The sequence below is a fragment of the Ovis aries genome, chromosome 1, assembly GCF_016772045.2.
Source record: "Ovis aries strain OAR_USU_Benz2616 breed Rambouillet chromosome 1, ARS-UI_Ramb_v3.0, whole genome shotgun sequence".
Lineage (NCBI taxonomy): Eukaryota > Metazoa > Chordata > Mammalia > Artiodactyla > Bovidae > Ovis > Ovis aries.
This window is the reverse complement of record NC_056054.1, coordinates 191,835,696-191,863,414: the sequence shown is the minus strand read 5'-3', so window position 1 is coordinate 191,863,414 and position 27,719 is coordinate 191,835,696. Positions and strand designations below refer to the sequence as shown.

At 38.5% G+C, this 27,719-nt stretch overlaps 1 protein-coding gene and 1 pseudogene across 1 annotated transcript; one reads left to right on the top strand and one right to left on the bottom strand.

Annotated features, from left to right (window-relative positions):
• Nucleotides 1-15: 15 nt before the first annotated feature.
• Nucleotides 16-21,023, top strand: RNF168 (ring finger protein 168). The gene is made up of 7 exons (XM_060419164.1): nt 16-351; nt 665-1,001; nt 4,770-4,850; nt 7,528-7,703; nt 10,252-10,373; nt 12,099-12,180; nt 14,870-21,023. The coding sequence occupies exons 2-7, from the start codon at nt 701-703 to the stop codon at nt 15,827-15,829; spliced, it is 1,722 nt and encodes a 573-aa protein (XP_060275147.1). The 5' UTR covers nt 16-351; nt 665-700; the 3' UTR covers nt 15,830-21,023.
• Nucleotides 21,024-22,504: 1,481 nt separating this feature from the next.
• Nucleotides 22,505-23,982, bottom strand: LOC114113770 (small ribosomal subunit protein uS14-like; annotated as a pseudogene).
• Nucleotides 23,983-27,719: the final 3,737 nt, after the last annotated feature.

The following is a 27,719-nucleotide window of genomic DNA, read 5'->3' as shown; positions in this document are numbered from 1 at the left end:
AGGCCCGGAAGTCCCGTCTGCGGAATGTTAGCTGTCTGTATCCTTTGTCGGTTTTGTATGGTGGGAGGGGCTGTTTTGGCGGGCAGTCGTGACGCCACTAGCCCTTGCGGGATTCTAAGGCGCCGCCGCTAAGATTAGGCTTTCTGGCTGACTTTAGAGAGGACAAGGGGTGGGCTCAGAATCCGAGTAAGGCGCGAACGCGGACCCGCAGCAGCGGTGAAACGGAAGTCCTGCTCCAACGGAGCCCGCGTCCGGGGGGAGCTGCAGTCTTCCTCGAGCGATGGCCCGAGGGCTGTGCGCCTCGGCGGCCTCCGTCTTGGCTGCCAGGAGCTAAGGGCGCGTTCTCACCTGGTAAGTGGGAGGAGGGGAACTTGGCGCGTGAGCTGGAGCCCACTTTCCGCCCTGCTGCAATGATTGTTAATGCCTGGGAGCAGCCAAGATTCATTTGTTTTCTTTCCGGATGTTTATCTTAAACATGGACAAATACACCGCCTTCCAGGGTCGTACTGTTTACCTGACCTGTAGAACACCATTTTTACTTCTAGACATTTGATGCTTTCAGTCTCTGAATTATGGCAGACTACTGGGCATAATATTTAAAACGCAAAACTGTTACTTTGCTTTTTTCTTATTCGGACCGGAAACAAGATTCTTTCTCTTTCAGGTATTGATGTTGAATATGCCTTATTAGCATATTAAAATGGCTGTACGCAAAGACTCCATCCCTTCCTTGTTAGAATGTCAATGCCAAATCTGTGTGGAAATCCTCTTTGAGCCTGTGACACTGCCTTGTAACCACACGCTCTGTAAACCATGTTTCGAATCGACTGTCGAAAAGGCAAGTTTGTGCTGTCCCTTCTGTCGCCGCCGGGTCTCTTCGTGGGCTCGGTACCGTACCCGAACAAATTCTCTTGTTAATATGGAACTGTGGGAGACAATTCAAAAACACTATCCAAAGGAATGCAAGCTAAGAGCCTCTGGGCAAGAATCAAAGGAAATTGGTGAGTAAAACCCAGCGCGTTTGTTGTCTAAAAACCAAGGTCATTTTGAAAGCCAACGGCCACTAATCCATTTTTTAAAGGATGAAACAGAGAGCCAGTTAGTATTTGTCTAAAATTTTCAGAGGTATTTGGGGTTTTTTGGCCTCAAAATGTTGATTAAGGTCAATGGCAAGATTTTGTTCATTGCCCAGCCTGTGTTCACTTGGTGTTTGTTCGATTAAAAATGAAAAGAAAAACCCAAAACAAAAGAATTGCCCGATAGTCTTCAGTCGGTGTGAAAAGTTATATAAATAGTCTCAGAGGAGCCACAATCGCAGTATAGCAACAGCAGAAGTAAGGATTCTTGTGTTAATGTCTTTTTCACTTTCAATTATTTTCTCTAACTTGCTTGCCTATATATTGCCATTCATTTAATTCTTAAGCTTGCAGGGAGCCTAAAACAGCTTTCTGTGGCTATCTAGTTCAGCCGTTTTTATTCAAAGGTCCTCCACAGTGTGGACTCTTCTTTATGCCCCAAACTGAACACTTTATGTGCTCAATAAGTCATGCGATGTTTTTTGTTTAGGCTTTGAATGCAATGCTTAATACTTACCTTTTTTTGAAATTCTTTTTACTTATTGTCAGTTCAGTTCAGTTCAGTTCAGTCCCTCAGTCATGTCTGACTCTTTGTGACTCCAGGGCCTGCAGCACAACCAGGCTTCCCTGTCCCATCATCAATTCCTGAAGCTTGCTCAAATTCATGTCCGTTGAGCTGGTGATGCCATCCAACCATCTCATCCTCTGTTGATCCCCTTCTCCTCCTGTCCTCAATCTTGCCCAGCATCAGGGTCTTTTCCAGTTAGTCAGTTCTTCCCACCAGGTGGCCAAAGTATTGGAGTTTCAGCTTCAGCATCAGTCCTTCCAGTGAATATCCAGGACTGATTTCCGTTAGGATGTACAGGTTCAATCTCCTTGCAGTCCAAGGGACTCTCAAGAGCCTTCTCCAGCACTACAGTTCAAAAACATCAATTCTTTGGCACTCAGCTTTCTTTATAGTCCAACTTTCACTTCCATACCTGACTACTGAAAAACCATAGCTTTGACTCTACAGACCTTTATTGGCAAAGTAATGTCTATGCTTTTTAATATGCTATCCAACTTGGTCTTAGCTTTTCTTAGTTTGCCATTTTTATCATTTTTAAGTGGACGCAGTAGTGTTAATTACATTCACAGTGTTTTGCAACCATCACCACTATGTTTCCAAAACTTTTTCATCACTTAGCAGCAGACAGACTCTAACCATTAAGCTATGACTCCCACTCTTCCCCACCCCCTTTCCAGAGTTCTCTGTGAATTTGCTTGTTTTTTTAATTTCTGTGAAGCCCCAGTAAAACACACACACCATCTGTTTAGCAGAATTAAACATCATAGACATCATTTACCACAGAATTAGCTCATAAAATGTTCCCATAAACCCCAAAAGATACCAGGACAAATCACCAAAATCAGATCTCCGTGGTATAAGCAAGAAGGAAGCATCTGGGCTGTTTGATGGATCTGAGAACAAAAGAACTTCAGAATAAGCAATAGGTATTCATTGGGAAGGGCTTCCCAGGTGCCTGGGCAGTAAAGAATCCACCTGCTGGATACAGGATGCTTGGGGCTGGTGCACTGGGATGACCCAGAGGGATGATATGGGGAGGGAGATGGGAGGGGGATTCAGGATGGGGAACATGTGTACACCCGTGGTGGATTCATGTTGATGTATGGCAAAACCAATACAATATTATAAAGTAATTAGCCTCCAATTAAAATAAATAAATTTAAAGTTAAAAAAACAAAAAGAACCACCTGCCAATGCAGGAGATGCGGGTTCAGCCCCTGGATCAGAAAGATCCCCTGGAGAAAGAAATGGCAACCCACTCCAGTGTTCTTGCCTGGGAAATCCCATAGACAGCGGAGCCTCATGGGCTACAGTCCATGGGGTCCCCCCAAAAATTAGACACAACTTAGCGACTCAACAACAGCAATATAAGTGTATTCATAAAATATGTGATCTGTTATGTCTGGCTTCTTTCACTTAGCATAATGTTTCCAAGGTTCATACAAGGTTCTATTATTTATTAGTACTTCATTCTTTTTTAGGGCTGAATAATTTTTATGTATATATTTTTTCATTCATTCATCAATGAACATTTGGGTAGTTTTCACCTTTTGGCTGTTTGAATGGGTGCTGATATGAATACTTATGCACAAGTATTTGTTTGAATATGTTTTCATTTTTTGTGTATATAGGAGTGGAGTTGCTGGATCATATGGTAATTCTATGTTTAGCCTTTTGAGGATCTGCCAAACTTTTTCACAGATCTGCATCATTTTAAATTCCCTTCACAATGTGTAATGGTTTCAATTTCTGCACATCCTAACCAACACTAGTTCTTTTCTGCTTTTTAAAAAATTTTTTTCATTTTTTATAGCCATCCTAGGAGGTGTTAACTGGTATCTTAGTGTGTTTTTTAAAATGTGGTAAAGTATACATTACAAAATTTACCATTTTAACCATTTTTAGACGTTCAGTTCAAGGCATTGAGTACATTCACATAGGTGTGCAAGCATCACCATCATCCCTTTCCAGAACTTTTTCATCTTCAAAAACTGAAACTCTGTACCCATTGAACAATAATTCCTCAGTTCCTCTCCATCCAGCCCTTGGCATCACCACTGTTACTTCTTGTCTCTATGATTTAACTACTTTATGTACCTTATATAAGTAGAATCATAGTAGCTATTTGTAGCTTTTTTTGTCCCTTCCCTCCTGCCCTCCCTTTCTCTTTTTCTCCTCTCTCTCTTTTTCCCAGTATGGGCAATTTGGCGACTTCATTTAAAAAAAATAATCCAAGTATAATTACCTTACAATGTTATATTAGGTTCACTATTTCACAACAGTGATTCAGTAATTCTACATAGTACAAAATGATCACCACCTTCTTTCACTTAACATAAAGTCAGACTTTATGTTGTAGCATGTGAATGAATTTCATTTCTTTTTATGGCTAATATTTTATTGTATGTGTTTACTGTGTTTGTTTATCCTTTCATCTGTCAGTGGGTCATTGGGTTACTTCCATCTTGGGCTTCCCCCTTTTGGCTATTGTGAATTAACATTGGTGTACAAGTGTCAGTGTCCCTGCTTTCAACTCTTTTGAGCATGTACCCGAAAAGAAATTGCTGGATCATGTGGTAATTCTATGTATTACTTTTTTGAGAAACTGCTATACTCTTCCATAACAGCTGTACAATCTTAAATACTCCTGCCAGCAAGGGCAAGAGTTCCTTTTTGTATCTTTGTTAGCATTTGCTACTTTCTGGTTTTGTTTTCTTTGTTTGATGGAGTAGTGGGGGGATGCTGTCTCATTGGTTTTGATTTATATTTCGCTAATGACTAGTGATTGTGAGCATCTTTTCATGTGCTTGCTGGCCATTTGTATATGTCTTTTTTGGAGAACTATCTGTTTGCTATTATTGTGGGATTGTTTTTTTAAAATTCCTTTACTGTTATTGTAATGGCTTCTAAGAGAAAGAGCTTAGTATACATATTTGTGTGCCATTTTGAACCAGAAAACCTCTGGCCTTTTTAAAAATGGAATTCCATATTCCTATAGCTGTTAATAATTGTACACTTATTTTAATTTTGCATTTTATATTAATATGGGTTTAATGGAAGCTCAAAGCTAGCTATAGAATTCTGTAATTGCCTATAATGTAATTTTCTCTCTTGATCTGAAACAGTTGATGACTATCAGCCAGTCCGATTATTAAGCAAGCCTGGGGAATTAAGAAGAGAATATGAAGAGGAGATAAGCAAGGTAGGTCGTAAATGTTCTTTTTTGGAAAAATTTTCTGCTATGTTTTTGCATATAGTTTTATGTGCCTATATAAATAAATAATAATATATACTGAAATGTTAATGATTTTAATATAGTTTATAAAGGCTTCAGTTGTTTTATTTTAATGTGGACCATTACAGTTTTGTTTCTGTTTTGTTTTGCTTTTTGGCTGCAAGTCATGTGGGATCTTAGCTTCCTGACCAGGGGCTCAAACCCTCACCCTCTGCTTTGGAAGGCAAAGTCTTAATCTCTGGACCTCTAGGGACATCCCAAAGCTCCAGTTTTTACATGTGTTCAAAATAGTTAAAATTAGTTTTAGTTTATTTATATGTGTTTGGTGCTCTTCTTATGTGATAGTGATCTATAAGCATATAAGTGTGAAGGAGATTTTTTAAACTTCCCTGAAGCTTTAAGCATAAAGGATGGGAAAACGGTGGTAGATTATGGTGTCTTAAGTCCATTTAGGCTCAAAACCACCATAGACTGGGTGAATGAAGCAACAAACTTGATTTCTCACAGTTCTGGATCTGGTGTTGGGCAAGGGTCTGTTTCCTGGCTTCTCAACAGCTGCCTTCTCACTGTGTTCTTACATGGTAAAGAGAGGGAGGGAGAGATCGATCATCTCTCCTGTCTCTTCTTCTAAGGCTACTAGTCCCTTTCATGAGGACTCCACCCTCATGATCCTGTTACCTCCTGAAGGCCCCACCTTTAAATATCACATTGAGGAGTTAGGGCTTCAGTATATGAATTTTAGAGGCACAAACAATGCCTTTAGATGAGGAAAGCATAAAGGGCTAATTGTGAAGTTGTTTTTCAGTCTTTCAGTCATGTCCGACTCTGACATCATGGACTGCAGCACACCAGGCTTCCCTGTCCTTCACCAGCTTCTGGAGCTTGCTCAAACTTATGTCCATTGAGTCAATGATGCCATCCAGCCATCGTCCTCTGTCATCCCCTTCTCCAGCCTTCAGTCTTTCACAGCAACAGGGTCTTTTCCAGTGAGTCGGCTCTTTGCATCAGGTAGCCAAAGTACTGGAGTCTCAGCTTCAGCATTACCCCTTCCAATGAATATTCATGGTTGATTTCCTTTAGGATCGACTGGTTTGATCTCCTTGTTGTCCAAGAGACTCTCAAGAGTCTCATCCGCACCACAATTCAAAAGCATCAATTCTTTGGTGCTCAGTCTACTTTCTTTGTCGAGTACCTAATTAGGAAAAGAGGGGTCTTTGGATTTCACTAGTGCTAGGAGAGCCTTAGTACTCTTCTACCCTGATTAGTCTAGAGCAGTGTTGTCCAATAGAAGCATGATGTGGGTTCATACACAGTTGAAAGCTTCCTATTAGCCACATTTTAATTTTTTTTAAAACATGAAATTAATTTATATATATATTGTACCTGAAATATTTTATTATGTAGTCAGCATAGAAAGTATTGATTATTCTTATTTAGTCTTCAACTGTGTATTTTGTACACTACATCTCAATTTGGACTAGTCACATTTCAATGGCCACATGTAGCTAGTGGCTACTGTATTAGACCATGTGAGCTCTACAAGAGCTAATAAACAATCATAGTATTTAATTGTCAGCGTATTGTCTAAACAATATCTTTAAGTAAGGGTTTAAGAAATAATGTTCACAACAATGTAGTGAGAACAGGTTTTATCAGGATGATTTTGGGTATAGATGAAAAAAACTAATTTATTGGAATTCCAGAGATTAGTAGGGACTTCAGGGCTGGTTTCATCCACAGCTCTGGTTCCAATTCTTTGCTCACTTCTGTTGCCTGGCTTTATCCTCAGGCTAATAGCAAGACAGCTGCACATTTCTGAACCTCAGCTGCATATACAATGATACGCAGAGGAAGAAACAGCAGTCTCTTCCAATGGCTTTCCTCTAAGAGCAAGAAAACTTAACAAATCTTTCCTCCTGTATCCTTCACTTGAATTGAATCGAGGACTTACTTATTTTCAAGTCAGGTCTTTGGATTTCTAAAGTAATTCTTAACATTATTTCTTCCAGGAAGTATAGTTTAAATGCCCCCAAGCATGGTCTTAGGTCCAGAAAGCTGAGTTTGAGCCTCCACTCTGTGACTTACTGAGCTAAGAAAGTTAGATCACTTACTGATCTATTAAAGTTTTTCTGTCTTTCCTCATCTGTAGATCATATAATGACCATTGTTGTTTTTTTAGCAACTACTGCACCCTTGCCCACCGTGTTTGGAGATTCATCCCAACTTCAGGGAGAGACCCTGATTAGTTTAATTCAGTTTTTATCATTCCATTCCCTTGCTAGTGTTTGGTTCAGAAACCTATGCCAAAGTTAGAACGTGACCTTCTATTACCTAGGGAAAAATATCCCCTAGGAAGACTTCCAAAACTGTATTATAGTGTAATAGAAACTGTGATAAGGACTGAAACAAGGAGGGATGAGGCTTTGATCAAGATTTCATTGGACCGACTGGGGAGGCTTCCTAAAGGAGACTTCCTGAACTACTTTACAGGAAATTGCCTCTCTAGATTTGACCTTAATTTGAGGGATTTTATTTCTTGCCAATTTGTTGTTGTTTCTTTTTTTTTTTGCTATTCTTATTAAGAAATATTGCAAGTGTACTCAAAAGTTCAGAGAAGGATTGTTCTTTATTAACTCTCTTTAAGGTAGAGGCAGAGCGGCGAGCCTGTGAGGAAGAAGAAAACAAAGCCAGTGAAGAATACATTCAGAGATTACTGGCAGAGGAGGAAGAGGAGGAAAAGAGACAGGCAGAAAAAAGGCACAGAGAAATGGAGGAACAACTGAAAAGTGATGAAGAACTGGCAAGAAGACTAAGCCTTGATATTGTAAGTTTCAAGAAAGAACTTTGAAGTATCTCCATTATTACTGCTTTGATTTTGAACAGTCTAAAGAGGAAGCATTCACCATAACTGAAACTATTTCTGACATATTTGCTCTACCTAAAACAAAACTTTTTTGGCATGTTGTTACCTATTTGCTCTAATCCAAGTATGCGGTTTTCTGGTTTGTTTGGGGATTTTTTTGTTTGTTAAGAATTTTTTTTTTTAATGTAGATCATTTTTAAAGTCTATTGAATTTGTTACAATATTGCTTCTCTTATTCTCATGTTTTGTTTTTTTGCCATGAGGCATGTGGAATCTTAGCTCCCCGACCAGGAATTGAACCCGTACCCCCTCATTGGAAAGCAAAGTCTTAACCACTGGACTGTTGAGGAAGTCCCCCAAGTATTCTATAAAAAACTTTTATTTTTCATAAGTAAATTCAGTTATGTAGGAAGCTGTTTAGTGGAAAATGAAAAGTCCATTTCCCCCTCCCACTTCTCCACTCCTGTTCTTATTCCATTACATCAGGCTCTTTCCCCAAAGGTTAGCACTATTAATGGTTTCTTTCTTATAACTTTTTTTTTTCACCTAAAAATGATATATGAATCACACTGGTTTTTTTTTTTTTTTCCCTGACTTTTTTTTTTCTTTTGAATGTGGGTTTATTTAGTATTTTATGTTCACAAACTTCTTCATCATTTTACATGTAAATGGGAAATGGCATCAGTCAGCATTGCAGAGGTAACAAATGATCCCCATATCTCAGAGTCTTTCAACCACCCACATTTATGACTTGTTCATGATTCATGTCAGCTGATTTGGTGGTGTTCCACGTGAAGAGGGAGTCCTCTTTAAGCCATGCCATTCTTATGGAAGAGGAAAGAGAATAAAAGCCTACCATGCAGTGGTTCCTAACGCTTCTGTTTAAGCATCATGATAGTTTACATGCCATTTAATAAAGCAAATCACTTGACTTGGTCCAACATCAAGGGTCAGGAAGACATTTAGTTTCATAAGAAACTTTCCTGACCTTTTTCACTTGATATTTCATAAGAGATTTTTCATATTGCTACATATAGTCTATAATTCTTTTGTAATAGTGGTAAAATATTCCATTGTATGGATGCCAATCACTTTTTGAAAGTGAAGCACATTAAATTCTTTTTTGTCCGTGCTGCGCGGCTTGTAGGATCTTAGTTACCCAATCAGGGATTGAACCCATGCCGCCTGCTTGGAAGCACAGAGTCTTAAACACTGGACCACAAAGGAGGTCCCTAAATTCTTACATAACATATTAAACCTGGATTTTGTTATCTCGCCATGGTTAAAAATTATTGCCTAGGGCACAGTGAATTAAGGGAAGGATGATAGAACACATACTGTAAGACCAAAGGATACAGTGAGACCCAGTGATTTGAAAGGACCTAGCAGAATCACTTGAAGTTCTTTTAAAATACAAAATCTCTGGGGATGGGATTTAGGGAATATCACTCCCCTCTGGGGGTGTGTGTGTGCAGGTTTGAGAGCCTCTAAAAACAGTTCTTCTGCTTTCAAACAACAGATATCTTAAAATATACTTACCAAAGTGAAGTATATCCAGAATTGATTTTTTCCCCCATTTTTTGAGAGGCTTGCCATTCATAATATAACTGAGTTTTAGAATGTCCACCCTTTTAAAAATTATATTTCCTTTTAAAAATTTAAGTGGAATAGCTTCAGAACTTTACACAGTTGAGAAATTAAGTAAAAGACATAGACCATGGAACTTCCCTGGCAGTTCAGTGGTTATAACTCAGCACTTTCACTGCCATAGCCCTGGATTCAATCCTTGATTGGGGAACTAAGATCCTGCTAGCTGAGCAGCAAGGCCACAAAAAAGACCAATAGAATAACAAATGGGATAAGAAAGAAAATATATCAAAGAGGAAACCTGGGGTCAACTTTGTCTTTCAAGAATTATTGTTCTAATTCTTGTTTTCACTAATTCTAATTCTTGTTTGGGATTATAAGAGCAAATCTATTGATATTTTGGAATAAAAGTTTTTTGGTTCAAGGCCAAATGTCAACCACCACCAAGTATGTTAATTTTTCAAATGACATAGTAGGAAACTTATGGGTCTGTCATGAGATAGGAAGTAAATATTCATGCTTATTTATTGGTATGCCCTTAAATTCCCAAATTAAATTATTTTTCATAAAATAACTTTTATTCCAGGTATAGCCCCAGCTTTTTCAATTTTCCCCTATAGGTTAAAGTAGTTATAAATATATGAAATTATTCATTAGAAAAATTAAAAAATGATCAGTTAATGAGATTAGTATCATCATGCTCTTTGTTTATCTAACGTAGGGTAATAATGCAATTTAGACCAACTTAGATAAATTTATTAATCTTGTTTATACTAATTTTTGCATGGCCAGTATTATTTCACAGGATATATAGAATTTAAGCATAATGAGCATAATTCCTGAAAAATTCTATTGTGGATTCTGAGTTAATTAATAGCTTATTTTATTTTAAAATTGTTTTATGCTTTTTCTGTTGTCAAAGAACAATTTCTGTGAGGAAAGTGTTTTGGCTTCGCCTTTGAATTCCAGAAAATCTGATCCAGTCACAACTAAATCACAAAAGAAAAGTAAGAACAAACAAACAAACACTGGAGATATTCAGAAGTAAGTGAATATAGAACACTGCTGTATCAAAATTTGGTCCATCAGCTCTGCATGAAAACCCTCTAGATTGTCTGACATTAATATAAAGTGAAAATAAGAGAGATGCTCACATAGCTTACATTTCTGGCTAACATGAAGAGAAATGTGAAACTTTTTTTTATCTTGACTGCTTAGGATTTCCATGTTGGTACCATTTTCTCAAAATCAATCTGTTGGATTCCTTCTTCTCTTGGTTTGGATTCAAATGAAAAAAAAGTAGTCCAATATAAGGTCATCTTCATTGAAAGAGTTTACAGTTTGGCATCTAGATCTTACCCCACTCTGTTTTTCCCAGTTTATATATTACTTTTCTTCCCTACTGTACAAAAAACATGAGTCAGGTAGTCAACAGTAGAGTGAATTTAGTTGCCCCACTGTGCCCCTCTTAGCAGCAAGACAAGTTGATAAGCTTTCCCATAGTAATTCATAGTCGAAGAAGTTTATCAACTACAATCTAGACTTCAAAAACATGTAAGGGCTTTTGGTTCAACTAGATAAATATGTGCAACTGATTTACCCCCTTCCAAAATTCATAGAAATTTAGGATTTGAGATAGTGGAAATTTGAGACAGGGAGATGAAGATTTATAGGGAGAGGGCAGTGTTAAAAGAGGTGGTTGCTATTAAGAGAAAAAGCAGACATGTAGCCTCAATATTGTTAATGCTGATATTATGTAAAGTAGAAATCAAGAGAAAAGCCATTAAAAGAGAAAAGCAGGGATATTTCAAATTGATATAATATTATTCAGCATAAAGGATATAGGGGGCTTCCCAGGTGGTGCTATTGGTAGAAGAACCCGCCAGCCAATGCAGGAGACATAAAAAGGGACAGGCTTGATCCTTGGGTCAGGAAGATCCCCTGGAGAAGGAAATGGCAACCCACTTCAGTATTCTTGCCTGGAGAATCCTTTGGACACAGGAGCCTGACAGGCTATAGTCCATAGGGTCGCAAAGAGTTGGACATCAGTTTGAGAAGCAACTTAGCATGCACACACATAAAGGATATAATTGTCATAAATCTTCATGAATCTAAATATATACTTTGAAATATATAAACAAAAATGTATCACAAATACAAGAATAAACTGATGCTTAGATAGAGACATGCTCTTATGCTAACATATTGATAAATCTCATATCTCTAAGCAGATAGTTGATATAAATTTGTATGTAATAAAATCTCTGTACCAAAATGGTAAAGAATCTGATCATGGACCATTTTTCAGAGATAAAAAGTGTAGAATTTCTGACATTAAAAAGAAACTAACATATTCTTTCTCCTAATTTAAAGTGTCATTTCCGTTACTTTTGGAAAGACTGTACAGTCTTAGGTTGTTTTGATGCCAGGACCTACCTATTTAGATTCTTTTGAGAATTAAGGAATAATTTAAATTTGACTTTTGCTTCCTTTTCTCCTGTTTTTCACTAAAATATCAATACTCGGACTTTTAAGTTTTGTTCCAGAGCTAGACCAAAATACCTGAGACAGGGAGATAAAATAGCACTTTTTCTGAGAAATAAGCCAAGTAGCAAGTGAGACAGCTTTAAGCATAAATAGCTAATCTGGCTTTATTTCATTGGATACATGCCACTTGTGTTTCAAAGCATTCAAATTTGGCAAACTTTTTTTTTATATATATGTATATTTTATTGAAGTGTAATTAACTTCGAACTCTTTTTTCTAAAGGTATTTGTCACCTAAATCTCAACTTGGGTCAGCATCACAGTCTGAAGTTGCACAGGAAGACAGAAAAAACTCCATGTCTAAGGTTTGTGGATGCTAAAGATATTCTTGGCTTGGCAAGTTTATTAATGGTATAGATCGTTAATACTTATAGTTTCCTACTTTTTTTTTTTAAAAGTCACTGTAGTAAATGGAATACACCTTCTTAATCATCTTAGTCTCACCTAAGCTAGGAGTCAGCAGATTTTTTTCTCTAGAAAGCCAGATAGTAAATATTTTAGGCTTTATAGCCCAGGTGGTCTCAGTCACAACTATTCAGTGATTTGTTTTCACGTGGAAGCATCCAGAATAAAATGTAAACAAATGAGCTTGTTTTTGTTCCAGTAAAACTGTTTACAAGAACAGACACCAGGTTGGATTTTGTCCATGGGCAAAATTTGTAGATCCCTAACCTAGATCATCAGACTCACAAAACTAAATAGGCTACCCCTGGTACCAGCTTCACTTAAAAGATAACAGAATGGGAAATAAAGCGTGCTAGTAGGGCAGCATCAGGCATATCTGTTCAGCAAGAATCCTCACTGCAGAGCTCCTAAGTGATGGCCTGGAAGTGAGACCATGCAGAGGAGTGTAGTCACCATGAAGATTTAGAAGTCCCATGCCCCATAAGAGTCAATTATTTACTGTAACGACTCATGGGAGTAGCTTCCAGAGGTCCTGGTAAGGAACACAGCCAGTCAAAGAGTTCTAAGTCGTTTACCAAAGCCCTGAACCTTGGCTTCCTGTAGGGGGTTAAAGATCCCTCCTAGGTCTCCTAGTACAAATGCAGTTCAACAATAAGGGTCATTTTTATCATAAGCTATGAGGTCTAGTGACACAAGTGACATTCCACCTCTATCATATTTCCAGGAAAATAGCACTAGAAAAAATGAGCTGACACCAAGATCAATGCCTACATAGAAGGTTTGTTAACCAAAGTTTTGTTAATAGGTTCATAAGTTTTTTTCAATTCAGGTAGGTGGTTTTATAGTACCTAACACTTAATGGACATTTAGGTGCCCAAAAATGTATATATTTTCTTTAATCTTCATCACAACCACCAATTCTGTAAGGTATCCTTGTGTCCAATTATAATTGAGAAAACCGAGGCATGCAGAGGCTAGAGAATTGCTCAGAGTCCTGTGAAAGTGAGAGTTACTCAGCCATGTCCAACTCTTTGTGACCCCATACACTGTACAAATCCATGGAATTCTCCAGGCCAGAATACTGGAGTGGGCAGCCATTCCCTTCTCCAGAGAATCTTCCCAACCCAGGGATCTAACCCAAGCCTCCCACATTTCAGGCAGATTCTTTACCAGCTGAGCCATAAAGAGTCTCTTAAGTAGAAGTAATAGAGGGAAATTCAAGTCCAGATAGTCTGGCTTATGCTGGGGCTAACGATTGATGGAAGGAGGCATTGAAGGCTGGGAATTTTTTTCTCCCTATCCTGATATTAATACTCACAGCAAAACGTGGTAGGCAGTTTAGAATTTGTCCAACCCAGACTACATTGGTTCACAAGAAATGTTATGAGGAACAATAAATGCAAAGCAAAGTAGGTAAAAGAACAGAGTTAAGATCTTGAACAATAAATAACTTGTCTTGAAGCAAATTCTCATTGAAGCCTTTCTTAAGGCTTTCCCATGGTCAAAACTAATCCTAGATCTTAATTTACCCAAGACCTGTAAGTGAGAAGAGTTACACTGGCTAAAGCAAGGGTTCTTAACCTAAGGTCTGTGGGTAGAATCCATAGAGTAAATATGAACCTGGATAGAAGAAAAAGTTTATCTTCCACCTGACCTCTCATTTTAGTGTTTCCTGTAGTCATGAATCGGAGAAGGCAATGGCAGCCCACTCCAGTACTCTTGCTTGGAAGATCCTATGGACGGAGAACCCTGGTAGTCTGCAGTCCATGGGATTGCTGAGTTGGACACGACTGAGCAACTTCACTTTCACTTTTCACTTTCATGCATTGGAGAAGGAAATGGCAACCCACTCCAGTATTCTTGCCTGGAGAATCCCAGGGACAGGGGAGCCTGGTGGGCTGCCGTCTGTGGGGTCGCACAGAGTTGGACATGACTGAAGCGACTTAGCAACATAGTCATGAATATAAGCAGCAAACCATAATACTGTCAACAGTACCTGTGTCTTTGTCACCAATAACATATTACATTTGTTGTAGATCTCTTAAAACATTTATACTCATCCCTCCTTCAGAGTTACAAATTATTAGACTTGTTACTAGATCTTATTATTTAATGTATTAATGATATGCATTATTATATCACAAGATTTTAATAATTATGTTGCAATATAAATTGATCCCTATGTATTTATTTTTATGTTTTAAAATATTATTCTCAGAAGAGGTCTGTCAGCTTCACAAAAATGCCAAAAGGAAGAGGGTTTGTGACACAAAAAGGTATTAAAAGTCCCTGGGTTGGAGGAAGTTTAAAAGATGAAAGGTCAAGTCATGGTGCCAGCTGCTGGCCATATATAAAACTGGCTTGTGGGTTTTGAGCTGTAGGTTTTCATGGGAGTGAAAATGAAGAAATACCTTAAGTTGGCACACAGAATAAAAATACTATTAAAAACTAATATATCTTAGTAGTAGTGATAATCAGGTAATTATAGTATATAGTGACAACTCAGTTTTGGTGTCAGTGTAATAAGACTTATATGTTATGACTTGATGGTTTCCCTTGGTTCATTCAGTCTTTTTCTGTTTTCTACAGAAAATTGACGACAACAGTGATGTGAAGAGCCCTACATGGCAAGACACAGATGTTGAAGAAGATATGCCAACGCTTTCTCCTCAAATATATCTTGCAGTTCAGGAAGAAGATGCAAAATCTTCAGTGGAGTCACCTATGCCTCAGTTATGTACCAGTGGTGGAGAATGGTGCCTTGAAGGAAAAGTTGAAACAGGACCAAGCAATCGTGAAAAAGGGTTATGTGTCATAAGTCTCGAGGAACCTAAAGCCAGAGTTCCCTACTCTGGAGATGCTGCCACTGAGGCACGTGGTGAAACAGAGAGTGAGTGTACTGTAACAGATACGACACAGTTCCTTAGAAACAACACGGTTGGGACAGAAAATGAAGAGTCCCACCTACCGATCAGTAAAGGTACCTCCAAAAGAAGAAACCTAGAACCTTTGTCTGAAGCAATCAGAGAGCCATGCTTTTCTGCAAAAAGAAAGAAAACGTTCCCCAAAGCCTCCTCAGACCAAGAGGAAACAGAAATCAGCTTGACCCAAAAACTGATAGATTTGGAACATCTACTTTATGAGAGACATAAGCAAGAAAAGCAGGACAGGTTATTAGCATTACAACTTCAGGAAGAGGTGGATCAAGAGCAAATAAGGCCAGACCGGCAAAAAGGATCCCCAGATGGATATCAGCTACGGACTGTGTCCTCACCTCCAGACAAAGTACTAAATGGACAGAGAAAGAATTCCAGAGACAGAAACTCCAAAAGACAAACTGAGCTAGAGCAGCCAAAACCTCAGACCGACTCAAAAAATGAAAACCATCGGCAACCTTCTTTTAAGATCCAGTTGAAATGTTCAGTTAATGGAAGAAAGGTAGCAAATTCTACTAGAGATAATTGTAATGTACCTAAAACTGCTCATTCCCTACAGCCTAGTAAGTCACAGAAAAGTATTTTTCAGATGTTTCAGAGATTCACAAAGTAATGCTTGAGTAAGAAGAGTATTTTATAATCCAGTAAGGTTGAGTTGTAAAGCTTTCTATCATAGGTTCTTTATAAATTTTTCATTATCTCTGCTCTGTGGACACACTCATTGTCTCTAACTAAAGGAGCATGTGATTACAAAGGAGAAATATACAAATGTGTTTCTGCCAGACTCAGTTGTAAGCAAGAGTCCCACTCCCTTCCTTTTTCAAATAACTGATGTACTAAGTATAGGTTGACAGCCTTTACGGATATAAAATTGCATATGCCAACTCCCAGGAAATCTTCAGTTCTGTGCATTCCCCCCCAAATGCATATTTTATGGCCTTTGAGCCCCTTTTTGTCCTGACTAGTGATCAAAGCAACATTAGTACCAAGTAGCTAAGGGATCCAGGCAGGGTTTAAAAGCTGTTTTCTTGCAGCTTTCCCATATATTTGCAGAGCACTTGACATACATCTTCCATAACACTAATTTCCATCTCTGCTTTAATTAAGTATTATAATATTTTCTTTGACTTAAAATGGGTTGGGGTCAGTGTTAAATCAGAAAAATCGGGGTTTTCTGGAAAATTAGTACTTAGTTGACAAAACTAGACTGTTGATACAGAGGAGCTTGTTTTGGGATGAGGCTAGAGGGGTAGATGAACAGTGTGGGATGATCAGACCGCTGGATCTAGAATGGAGTAGCAGGTGTAGTCTGGCAGAGTGTTCTTCCTCGTCCTTTCTTTGCTGAATGACACAAGAAACATTTAGATTTTATAGTTTTACACACCATACTATCTAATCTACTTTTCCAGAGGAAAAAATGGAAAGTTATGTCACAGTATCCTATATTGTAGAACCTGACTAACCATGTGTTTATTTCCTTAGGTTATTTGTGTTTATGGACAAAAATAGAAAGGATGATACTTGGGTTTAGCCCTATCTTACCCCGAAAAGTTAAAAAGGAAGGCAGCAATTTCATTTTATGAAATTTAACTTAGAGATCTTTTGTTTCAGTAGTATGAACAACTTTGAGCAAATAACAGGTTTAACAGCATTTCTGATGGATGTCTAGTTAACCATCCTATTAAGGTAATGACATAATAAAATGTCCTAGAGTTAATAATTGTAGTTTAAATTTATCAGTGCTTTTGGACATTGATTTTTTTTTTCCTCCAAATTTTGTAACCAAAATTCTGTAATCTGCACCTGATGGCATCTCCTTCGATATTGATTAATTATGGGTAGAATCCTGATGCTAACTTAAAATTTAGTTTGCCCTTTCTCAAAAATGATTGTCTCCTGAGTAATGATTGTACTGAAATGAAGTGTACTTAGAAACTAACCAAATTTTTCTAAAGTAGACTAAAATCTTTTCATCAAACCAATATTTTTTAAGACCAATTTTGCTTTACCTTTTAGGGATTCCTCAAATAAAAGTTATACAGTTAAATCTTCCTGGAATAGTCCATAACCAAAAAGGGAGAAAAATAGTATAATGTATTTAGGATTTACATATATAACCACTTATTTGTCTGTGAAAAGTCTTCCTGACTAAAATTGGTTTTAACACAAATTTTAACTTCTTAGTCTTTCTGATACTCCTAGCATGTATGCATCTTTGTGAGAAACTAGTAAATATTTCGTGTCATTAGAATGTATTGATACTTTTCCTTCCATTTTTGTGGAAGGGATATGAGAGTGTTTAATTTCTCAAGGAGTGCTAGAACTGTGCAGAGGCTGAAAATCTGAAAATTAAAATAATTATTAAAAATTAAAATGGACTATATGTTTTATCACAGTTAAAAACTAAAACATGAAAATAAGTTATATGTAAAAACTACCATAAAGGAAAACTGGAAGACATGGAAGACTAGGGAAAAAGTAGATACAGTTCACCACAAAAAGCTAATTTCTTTTTATAAAAAGTGTCTGCCAGTACATTAAGAAAAAGACTAACAACTCAAAAGAAAAATTAGAAAAGTTTATGTTCCCAAGAAACAGTTCTCAGGAAAGGAAATACAAATGGCTCTTGAATGTGTGAAAAGATGCATAATATCACTTATACCAATGCTCATATGTTTTTCTATCCTTCATTAGTAAAGATAAAGGTGCTTTTTTGGTTTTGTTTTTATCTGTGTATAGGTTTGTTTGTTTTTTTCCAGTCTTGGCAAAACTGTAGGGAAATAGGCACTCTTATATGTTGCTTGATATGATAGAAAATTTTAAAGCCCTGAAGAGGTAACCTTGGCAGTTTACCTCTAGTAATTTCTTACTGTTTTCACACATATGTATAATGGCATGCACAAAAGATTTTTGTATGGTATTGTTTATAATAACAAGTTAGAAACAACCTTAAGCATATCAAGAGACAATAAATGATGGTAAAACGGAATACTATACAGCAGTTAGACAAAAAAACCCGACTTTACTGTTATTAAAAGCACTATAAGATATAGAGTAAACAAAAAATACAAGTGTAGAATAGTGTGCAACTATTTATCCAAAGAAGAGAATTGAGAAACCTGTATGCAGGTCAGGAAGCAATAGTTAGAAATGGACATGAAACAACAGACTGGTTCCAAATTGGAAAAGGAATATGTCAAGGCTGTATATTGTCACCCTACTTATTTAACTTATATGCAGAGTACATCATGAGAAACGCTGGGCTGGATGAAGCACAAGCTGGAATCAAGATTGCTGGGAGAAATATCAATAACCTCAGATATGCAGATGACACCACCCTTACGGCAGAAAGTGAAGAGGAACTAAAGAGCTTCTTGATGAAAGTGAAAGAGGAGAGTGAAAAAGTTGGCTTAAAGCTCAACATTCAGAAAACGAAGATCATGGCATTCGATCCCATCACTAAATGGCAGATAGATGGGGAAACAGTGGCTGACTTATTTTTCTGGGCTCCAGAATCACTGCAGATGGTGACTGCAGCCATGAAATTAAAAGATACTTACTCCTTGGAAGTAAAGTTATGACAGCATATTAAAAAGCAGAGACATTACTTTGCCAACAAAGGTCCATCTAGTCAAGGCTATGGTTTTTCCAGTGGTCATGTATGGATGTGAGAGTTGGACTGCGAAGAAAGCTGAGCACTGAAGAATTGATGCTTTTGAACTGTGGTGGTGGAGAAAACTCTTGAGAGTCTCTTGGATTGCAAGGAGATCCAACCAGTCCATCCTAAAGGAGATCAGTCCTGGGTGTTCATTGGAAGGACTGATGTTGAAGCTGAAACTCCAATACTTTGGCCACCTCATGCAAAGAGTTGACTCATTGGAAAAGTCCCTGATGCTGGGAAAGATTGAGGGCAGGAGGAGAAGGGGACGACAGAGGGTGAGATGGTTGGATGGCATCATTGACTCGATGGACATGGGTTTGGGTGGACTCCGGGAGTTGGTGATGGACAGGGAGGCCTGGCGTGCTGCTGTTCGTGGGGTTGCAAAGAATCAGACAGGACTGAGTGATTGAACTGGCTGAAGAGAGAAAAATAGTATTGCCAGCAGGGAAAGAAACTGGGTGGCTGGGAGACAGAAGTGGAAGAGTGAGTTTAGATGTTTTTCTACTTTTTGAATTTTCAATCATGTTGAATGTATCATCTACTCAAAACTTAAATATTATAAGATTAAGGCTATTTATGCATCTAAGCCTATACCACTCTAGACAGTTCTTTTTTCCTTTAAATTCTAAGAATCATAATTTAGGAAGAGTTTTCAACATGAAAAGTTAACCGTTTTCGCAAATACCATTGTGAATGAATATATTTAGCTTGAATGTACTATTTTTAAATTATCTGAGAAGCAAAGCTTATGCTTTTCAGGTAGCAATGCTGTAGACCTGCAGTCTTGCTGAAGACAATGAGAAGAGCCAGATAAAAGTATACAGTGTTCTACTTAAAAACATCAGAAAGCTACTGAAACAATGAGGACTAAGTTAGGGGCTAAGATTCTAGAGAGGGGAGACCTGAGAGGTGAACTGATGCTTGAAACCCTTCTTCCACTTGTAGTGTGTGCCTATTCTGAATGCAGAATGAGAATGAGGACTTCTGGTGAACAGGTCTGCTCTACTGGCAGAACTCTTGGCCAGCTCATGAAGCTGGAGTTTTTAGAGACTTGAAGGTCATCATCATCAAACACAAGTTACACTTTCTCATCAAGATAACTACAGTTTTGAAACTGTTAAGAGCAGAGGCTAAAAGGCTAAAAACCTTTGAAAAGCAGAGAGGAGTCATCAGGCTCACACTGCAGATGAGACAGAACAGAATTCAGGACCTACCAGAGGAAGGAAGCTTGTTGAACAGACCAGAAGCCTCAGCTGAAAGTCCCCCAGCACAGAAGTCTGTGGAGCCAAATCCCAGGAGCCAAATCTTCACTCTGCAATACTCGGAGGACCTGTGAATGGCTTTAAACAGACTCCTAGAGGGACTTATCTGGTGGTCCAGTGGCTAAGACTCCATGTTCCCAATGCAGGGCACCTGGGTATAAATACTTAAAACTAAATAGCTCTTAGATTCCTTAGTTCACATATAAGGAACTGAACTGTGGGAGTAGTAATTTGTGCATGAATTTTGGACCACCAAAAGAAGGGGCGTGTGGTGCAGGAGGGAAGAAAATAATGTCCTTCTTAACTTGGTCTCTACCTGTATGACCTTAGGCAAGCTACTTAATCTGTCTTAATTTCTAAACAGGAATCAATGTAACCAAGAGTTGCTATGGAGAATTAAGGGAAGTAATAGAGCAACTGGCACAGGCCCTGACTCAACAAAGAACCTTAAACGATAGTGTCTCTCCTGGCTCTCCTCCAGTCCCACTACATCCAACCCCACTATTGGGAGAGTCAGTTATCCAGTGACTTCGTGTACTCTTAAGTGCCCATGTATAGCATCCAGTAAAGTGCAGTTGCCTTCTGTATGCTTGTGAACACTACTCACCTCTCCCTTACCGGATATATTTTTAGCTCTGTGTCAGAAGAGGCCCCTGACCATGAGTTTCCCTGTGTTACGGCTCCCAGATCACAAGTGACTTCAGCCTCAGAGGAAACCATTCCTCAAATATCTTGTGGCTTCTTTAAATTCCTATACAAGTTCTATACATTTGGTATGCATAAAGGTGTGTAAAACAAACTGCAGTGGGGAGGTGAGCCTCTACTGTGTTTACCCATAACTTGATTCCCATGTAAAGATCTTAATAAATAATAATTACTTTAAATTTTGTCTTGTTTTTTTAACCCTTCAATGTAAGTTGCCTTGTGGCAGGACTTGGAGCGACATGGACCCTGAATTCAACTGAGAGGACCCTTCCTTCTCGTTACATTTCACTTTACATTTCTCTTCAACTTGGCTTTTGTGGTCCCAGGCTGCTGCACCTAGGCTCTGTGAAACTAGTTCAGTCCAGGTTTTCACTCAGTTGGGGATCATAAATTGAGTTTATCCATCGTTTGTATCCTTCCACTTCATCTCTTAAAACCCATAAAAGGTTTGGGTGTCTGTTTTTTACTGCAGGATTAAAATCCCACTCTCTGGTCAGTTTATACTAGACGGATGAAGGTTATACTGGGTTTATTGATCGCAGTCCACTAAAGAAGAAAACTGTAATAGGTATTTGAACAGAGTATACAGTATAGAAAAATGGTTAGACAGGTGTTGGAATAAAAGGGAGCACAGATAACCCAAAAGTGATCACTGTGAGAAGTGGCTACCACCCTCAAAGCTGGGAAACATATGGGAAGGATTCTGGTTACTAGAATGTAGGTGCTCAGGATGTGTGGGAAAGTGGATCCTACAGACTTGGAATTCAGATTTTTGAGAAACAACTCCCAGCTACTGCTGGGGCTCTGAAGGTTCTAGAGGAGTTGAAGGCATTTGGAAGCTGGGATCAACTGCTGACACTGAGAGGAACAGCAAAGAAATGCCCCCTTTTCCCTTTCCTCCTAGTACCTCTTAATAGAACTTAATAGGAAGCTTGCTGGTGAAGGAGTCTGGAAAAGGGGTTGGGGGTTTTTTGTTTCTTCAGCCTGGCAGCATGTGGGATTGCTTGGAACCTCACCCATTGGACTGCCAGGGAAGTCCCTGGAAATGGTGTTTTTTATATCCCAGGAGACTTTGGAATGACAGGCTTGAGAAAACAGGCAGGAGATAAGCAATGAGAGGAGAGAAAACAAGCACAACAGAGTTTTCCTTTAATGGGTTCTGGGACAAAAACATCTTGAAATCTCTAAGGGAAAAAACTGGAAAGCTATCCTGACAAGAGAACCTTCCCAAGCACCTGTAGAAAGCCCTGCCAGTTGTTTAGTACCTATTGCTCTGATTATACTTTAGTGTCCCCATCTCAACCAGAATTGATGATTAGAGAGTAAGGTTTCTCTGTGCCACCTGTTGGACTAACAATCACCTGAAGCCACCACTGTCCTGAGTCCCTAAAAGCTTTCTAATTCTCACCCACAGGAATACCAAGAACCCCTCTCTGAAATTTCCTCTACAGAAAATTAAGGCCATCAGACACCATCACTAAATTTCTATAGCTCTTAGGAGGATATCCTAGAAATAATAGAACACTAGGATAAGATTTAAAGGAGGGCATTTTAGTAATTGAAATAGATCATAATGAAGTAACTCCAGAGTAATTCTAGACTGAAAAAAAAAAATTAGATGACAAGAATTATGTAATAATCTTAGCAAGAGCCACTGAAATACTACTAAATCAATTTGCTTTTAATGCGAGAGAATCTACTTCCAAAGAGCTTGAAGTGCTATAGTTCATGCAACTGCATTCCAAGTTCACTGACTTGAAAACAGTGTTCAAAAATCTCAAGATCTCAAAAACGATTCTGTTTGGAAAAGCACATTGTAAACAAAAAATGTACTTGATTCTATTGGAAAATGCTTAGAAAACTTACATTTAAAGCTTTTACATATAAAGCTAAAAATTACATGAATTTATTTTTAGAAGTTTTTTTTTTCTTTTTTGTGCTGATAAGTAGGTCACACACCAAAAAGTAGAGAAGAGGTCTAATTACCTAAGACTCAGGTCTCTGGTTGGAAAGAAGTGATCATTTTAATTTTGCATGATAGCAAAAGCTACCATGGGAGCTGAAACACAATCACGCCTCTTTTGGCTTAAAAAAATAATTCATGCATTATGTATTTTATACTGAAACATTTATTCCAAATTCAGTGGCTTCTTGGGCAGAAGGATAAATTAGAGGCTGGGGTTAACACACACACACACTGCTATATATAAAATAGACAAGCAACAAGGACCTACTATATAGTACAGGGAACTATAATAAACTATATGGGAAAAGAACTTGAAAAAGTATATATATAATATATCAGGCTTCCCTGGTGGCTCAGATGGTAAAACGTCTGCCTGCAGTGCAGGAGATCAGGGTTCGATCCCTGGGTTGGGAAGATCCCTTGGAGAAGGAAATGGCAACCCACTCCAGTACTCTTGCCTGGAAAATTCCATGGACTGAGGAGCCTGGTAGGCTACAGTCCATGGGGTCGCAAAGAGTCGGTTAACACACACACACACACTGCTATATATAAAATAGACAAGCAACAAGGACCTACTAATATAGCACAGGGAACTCTACTCAATATTTTATAATAAACTATATGGAAAAAGAATTTGAAAAAGAGTATATATATTATATATATTAAAAAATATATATTACTGTTCTGTACATCTGAATCTTAACACCACATTATAAATCAGCTATAATATTTTAAAAAATTAAATTTAGTGGCTTCTGCATTAAATTGTCTCTAAATGTCAAAAGTTATTTTGACAGTTTAATTTTACAGAAGGTGGTTTGTGTTTTTCTCCAGTCTTGACGGCAGTTGATACAGGAAGCATTTATTTTAAGTGAGATTGAGGTTGTTTTTTTTTTTTTAAGTTTTTAAAACTTGTATTTTATATACAAAGAGCTAGTATCGTTAAGGTAGAGGTGCTGGATGATCCGTTTAAGGAAGTTCAATTAGTCCAACTTAATGAAGCCAATGTCCTTCGCATACTGGCGGAAACACTGGCGGCACTATCGAGGCCGTATTTCCGGATCAGACCGTGCCGGTTTGAGCAGACCTGGCAAGAGCGAGAGAACCCTGGCCACATTTTCTCAAATGGCTCCAGGAGAGCTGCTGGTGACCCATGTTGCTTTCTCGGCTGCAAGGAGGCAAAAGGGAGGAGTTTTCTTTTCCTCAGTGTTCCAAGACCATTTGTATTTAGTTTCTGTTTGCATCTTTTGCTTATTTTTCTATTGGTTTGTTAGACTTTCTTCTCAATTCCTATGGGCTCTTAATGTAATTAGGAAGATTGACGTTTTCTTAGTAATTAGTTACAAAAAATTTCCCTATAGAATTGAGTCCCCGCACATAGGTAGGAAAAGATTGATTGTTTGATAGTCATGGTAATAAGTAACCACCAGAACCGGTTATAAAACCTGTCTAATCAATCAATGACAGTTTGGTTCATTGAATACGTATCTGAAAACCAACCAATCAGTAACAGCCTCATGCTTTGAAAGTCAGCTTTAATCATCAGTGGTCTCAGGCCAGTAAACACTTCCTGCACAGACATCATCACATTTCCCTATTTCCTTCGAGCAATGCTGATCACTTGACCACGGTGGCACAGGTATGTACTAACCACCGGACTGCCAGAGAATTCCCAGGTCTTGTATTTTGATACCACTTTGCCATTTATCATTTGACTTTAATTATAAGGCTTTTTTTTTTTTTTGCCATGCTAAAGTTTTTGACTTTCAGATAGTTTAATTTTTCAGACATTTGAAAAAGTGGATTGATTTTTTTGTTGTTGAAAGAATTTTCTTCACGCTATAAAAGTTACCTTTTCCCCTCAATATATGTGTATTTTATATGGTTTCATTTTTGACATTTCAATATTTGACTCATTTGATGTTTAACCTGGTGTAGGGAGTAAGTATTGTCCAACTTTATTATTTTTTTTCACTCTCTATTCAACTTCCCTAACACCATATTTTTAAAACCCATTATTGACACTAATCTGATTTCCATACACATTAGAGTCTATATCTGGATTTCCTGTTTTGTTCCACAAGCATGCTATCCACTCATGTCTTGATAGCACATTATTTTAGTCACTGAAGTTTTATGATAGAGTAAGGTACCTCCCATGGCTCTTTTTTCCTCTCATAATATTCCAGCTACTCTTATTTTTCCATATCAACTCCAGAATCTCATACTGTTTCTGGCAGTCTCTTACCTCTTTCACTTTCTTTCCTGCCTCACCAGCAGCTGCTACCAAGAAATACTGCCTCTGCTTTCTAAAGGGATTCCCTCTCTTAAATCTGCCACCACTGAGCCTATGTAATTTTTTGACCTTTCCTCTCCACCTCCTCCTGACCCCCTCTAAGGCTCTTGCCTTTGCCCTTCTCTACTTGTCCTGGGATCCACTCATAGGGCTTCCAACTCAGAATGGGCCCTCACTTTCCACAGATGAACACTTGCTGATGTTTTTCTGGGATCTGCTACTTCTGGGACCCCTTGATACTTCTTATTCTTCCCCTTTGCACTTTTTTGACTTCCCAGGTTGATTATTCTGGTAAAAAAAAAAAAAAGTGCTTGAGGCCATGCCTCACGTGGCAGGGGGCTGTGAATGGGCTCCAGGAGCTGAGGGCACCCTCCCTCCAAAACCAGCAAAAATTCTCAAGTTCTCTGTACCACAGCTGCAAGGAACTGAAAGCTGCCAACAACCATGCAAGCAGGGGAGTGCATCCTTCCCTCAGTGGAGCCTCCAAAGGAGAATTGGCCCTGGCCAACACTTTGACTGCAGCCTGGTGAGACCCTAGCAGAAAACACAGCCACGCCCAAGCTCCTGGCTGAGATAATATAGGTGTGTCATATCAAGACACTAGGGTTATGTTATTAAGCATCAGGTTAATTAATATGGGTCCTATGGCATGGGCTGAGGAACTGCTGAGCTTGAAATGATCCTTCCTCTACATTCACCACCCTCAAAACAAGAAGTCTTGCTACTGAAGACTCACTAAGCAGTATAACATATATCTTTTGATCACCCTTTTTTTCACCCTTGTCCTGGGAACGCCCCAGGAGGACTGTACGCTGTAAGGACTAAACCAGGGGGCTCCCTGGCCCTCTGATGCCTAGTGGAATTATGCCGAGGGGAGCCCTAGCAAGAAATCAGAGAAGGGAGAGTGTGGCTGAACCATACATCTCCTTGACTGCTCTGCAGGATCGCCACAGATTGGCGGGCTATGCCTCTCAACTGAAGGTCACAATTCCTGTGAGAGCGCGCCCTCTTTACCGTCTCCCTCGCACCAGAGCCTCTCCTCCTCGGCCCTGGTGGCTACTTCCTCCTTTCTGCCCCGCAATGGAGTGGGAACAGCTGTCTGGCGCTGCTACACGGAACCATCTTGTGCCTTCCCTGCACCATGCCCACGCCTTTGTAAATAATCCCTCTTCTCAAATTATCCAGTGTAACTGGCCATCTATTTCTTGCCAGGCCACTGACTGGTACTGTTAGCTCCACTAGGAAACATACCAGATATTAAAAGTCATGTAAATGTTCAAATATCTTGAAAACTCATTAAACAGTACTCCTAAAATGGATGCACTATTCTTGCATGTAAATTATACCTCAGTAGATTTTTAAAAAATTAGCCTGTGAAATTCACCCGTGCCCACTGGTTCCCATGGCTCTCTGGATGATCCTTTGCATATTTCCCATGACACAAGGGACCCCTACCTACATGCTCCCCTGCGACTCAGGAGATCCCTGAACCACAGAAAAAAGTAGTTAACAGGGGAAAAAAATCGTTCATGTCTTGCTCAAGTTGTTACACTATCTTCAAATATTTGTTCTAAATAAAGATGTATATATGTGTGTGTGTGTATACCCAAATATATATAATTTTTAGTTGGAGTATAGTTGATTTACAATGTTGTGTTAGTTTCAGGTATATAGCAAAGTGATTTAGTTATACATATATATATATATATATATATATATATATATATTCTTTTTTAAACAGACCTTAGGAAAAGGTAAATTTTTTAAAGTTTGTAATCTGAAAGTACTAAGAGAACTGAACCTCAGCTGTACGTGTGCTTCTCTATTTCTTCTTCCTGACTGCAGATCTTAGGAAGTGACAGTCTTACTTTAAGTTTGGAGACTGTCATCTGTTTCTTTTGCCTGCTAAGTCGCTTCAGTCATGTCTGACTCTTTGCAACCCTATGGACCGTAGCCTGCCAGGCTCCTCTGTCCATGGGATTCTCCAGGTAAGAAGACTGGAGTGGGTTGCCATTGCCTTCTCCAGGGGGTCTTCCCGACCCAGGGATCGAACCTGCATCTCTTACATCTCTTGCATTGGCAGGCAGGTCCTTTACCAGTAGCACCACCTATTTCTTCTACTCTCTATTAACTCTCACTTTAGCTATTTTCAATCAGTAGTTAGGAGAAAAAGACACTTATTCCTATGCACTGTTATGTAACTACCTACTGTATTCAAAATATTATTTAATAATTTCAGTGACAGATATCCAGGCATTTGAAGAAAAGTTCAAATTCAGACCATTTCTGGAAATGTGTTGAAAAATGACTTTGTCCAGGATGCTACCAACCTGCTTTCCCTCTCAAGCCACTTCTTCAGAATTTCGGCTTTTCTAAACACCTCTTGCATTTGGGCTCTCATAAATGTCCAGCAGTGCTTACTATGGTAATAGGGCTATAGCTGAGAAGCCTGCAGGAGCAGTATCAGGGAAGAAAGAAACTGCGTGGTCTTTTGTGTTTTATAACTTGGACATTAGACAAAGACTGGACTATTAATATCACATACATTTTGATATAAATATAAGGATGTTAATTAAATTTAGAAATTACTAAATTTATCCACCTCCATTCTAA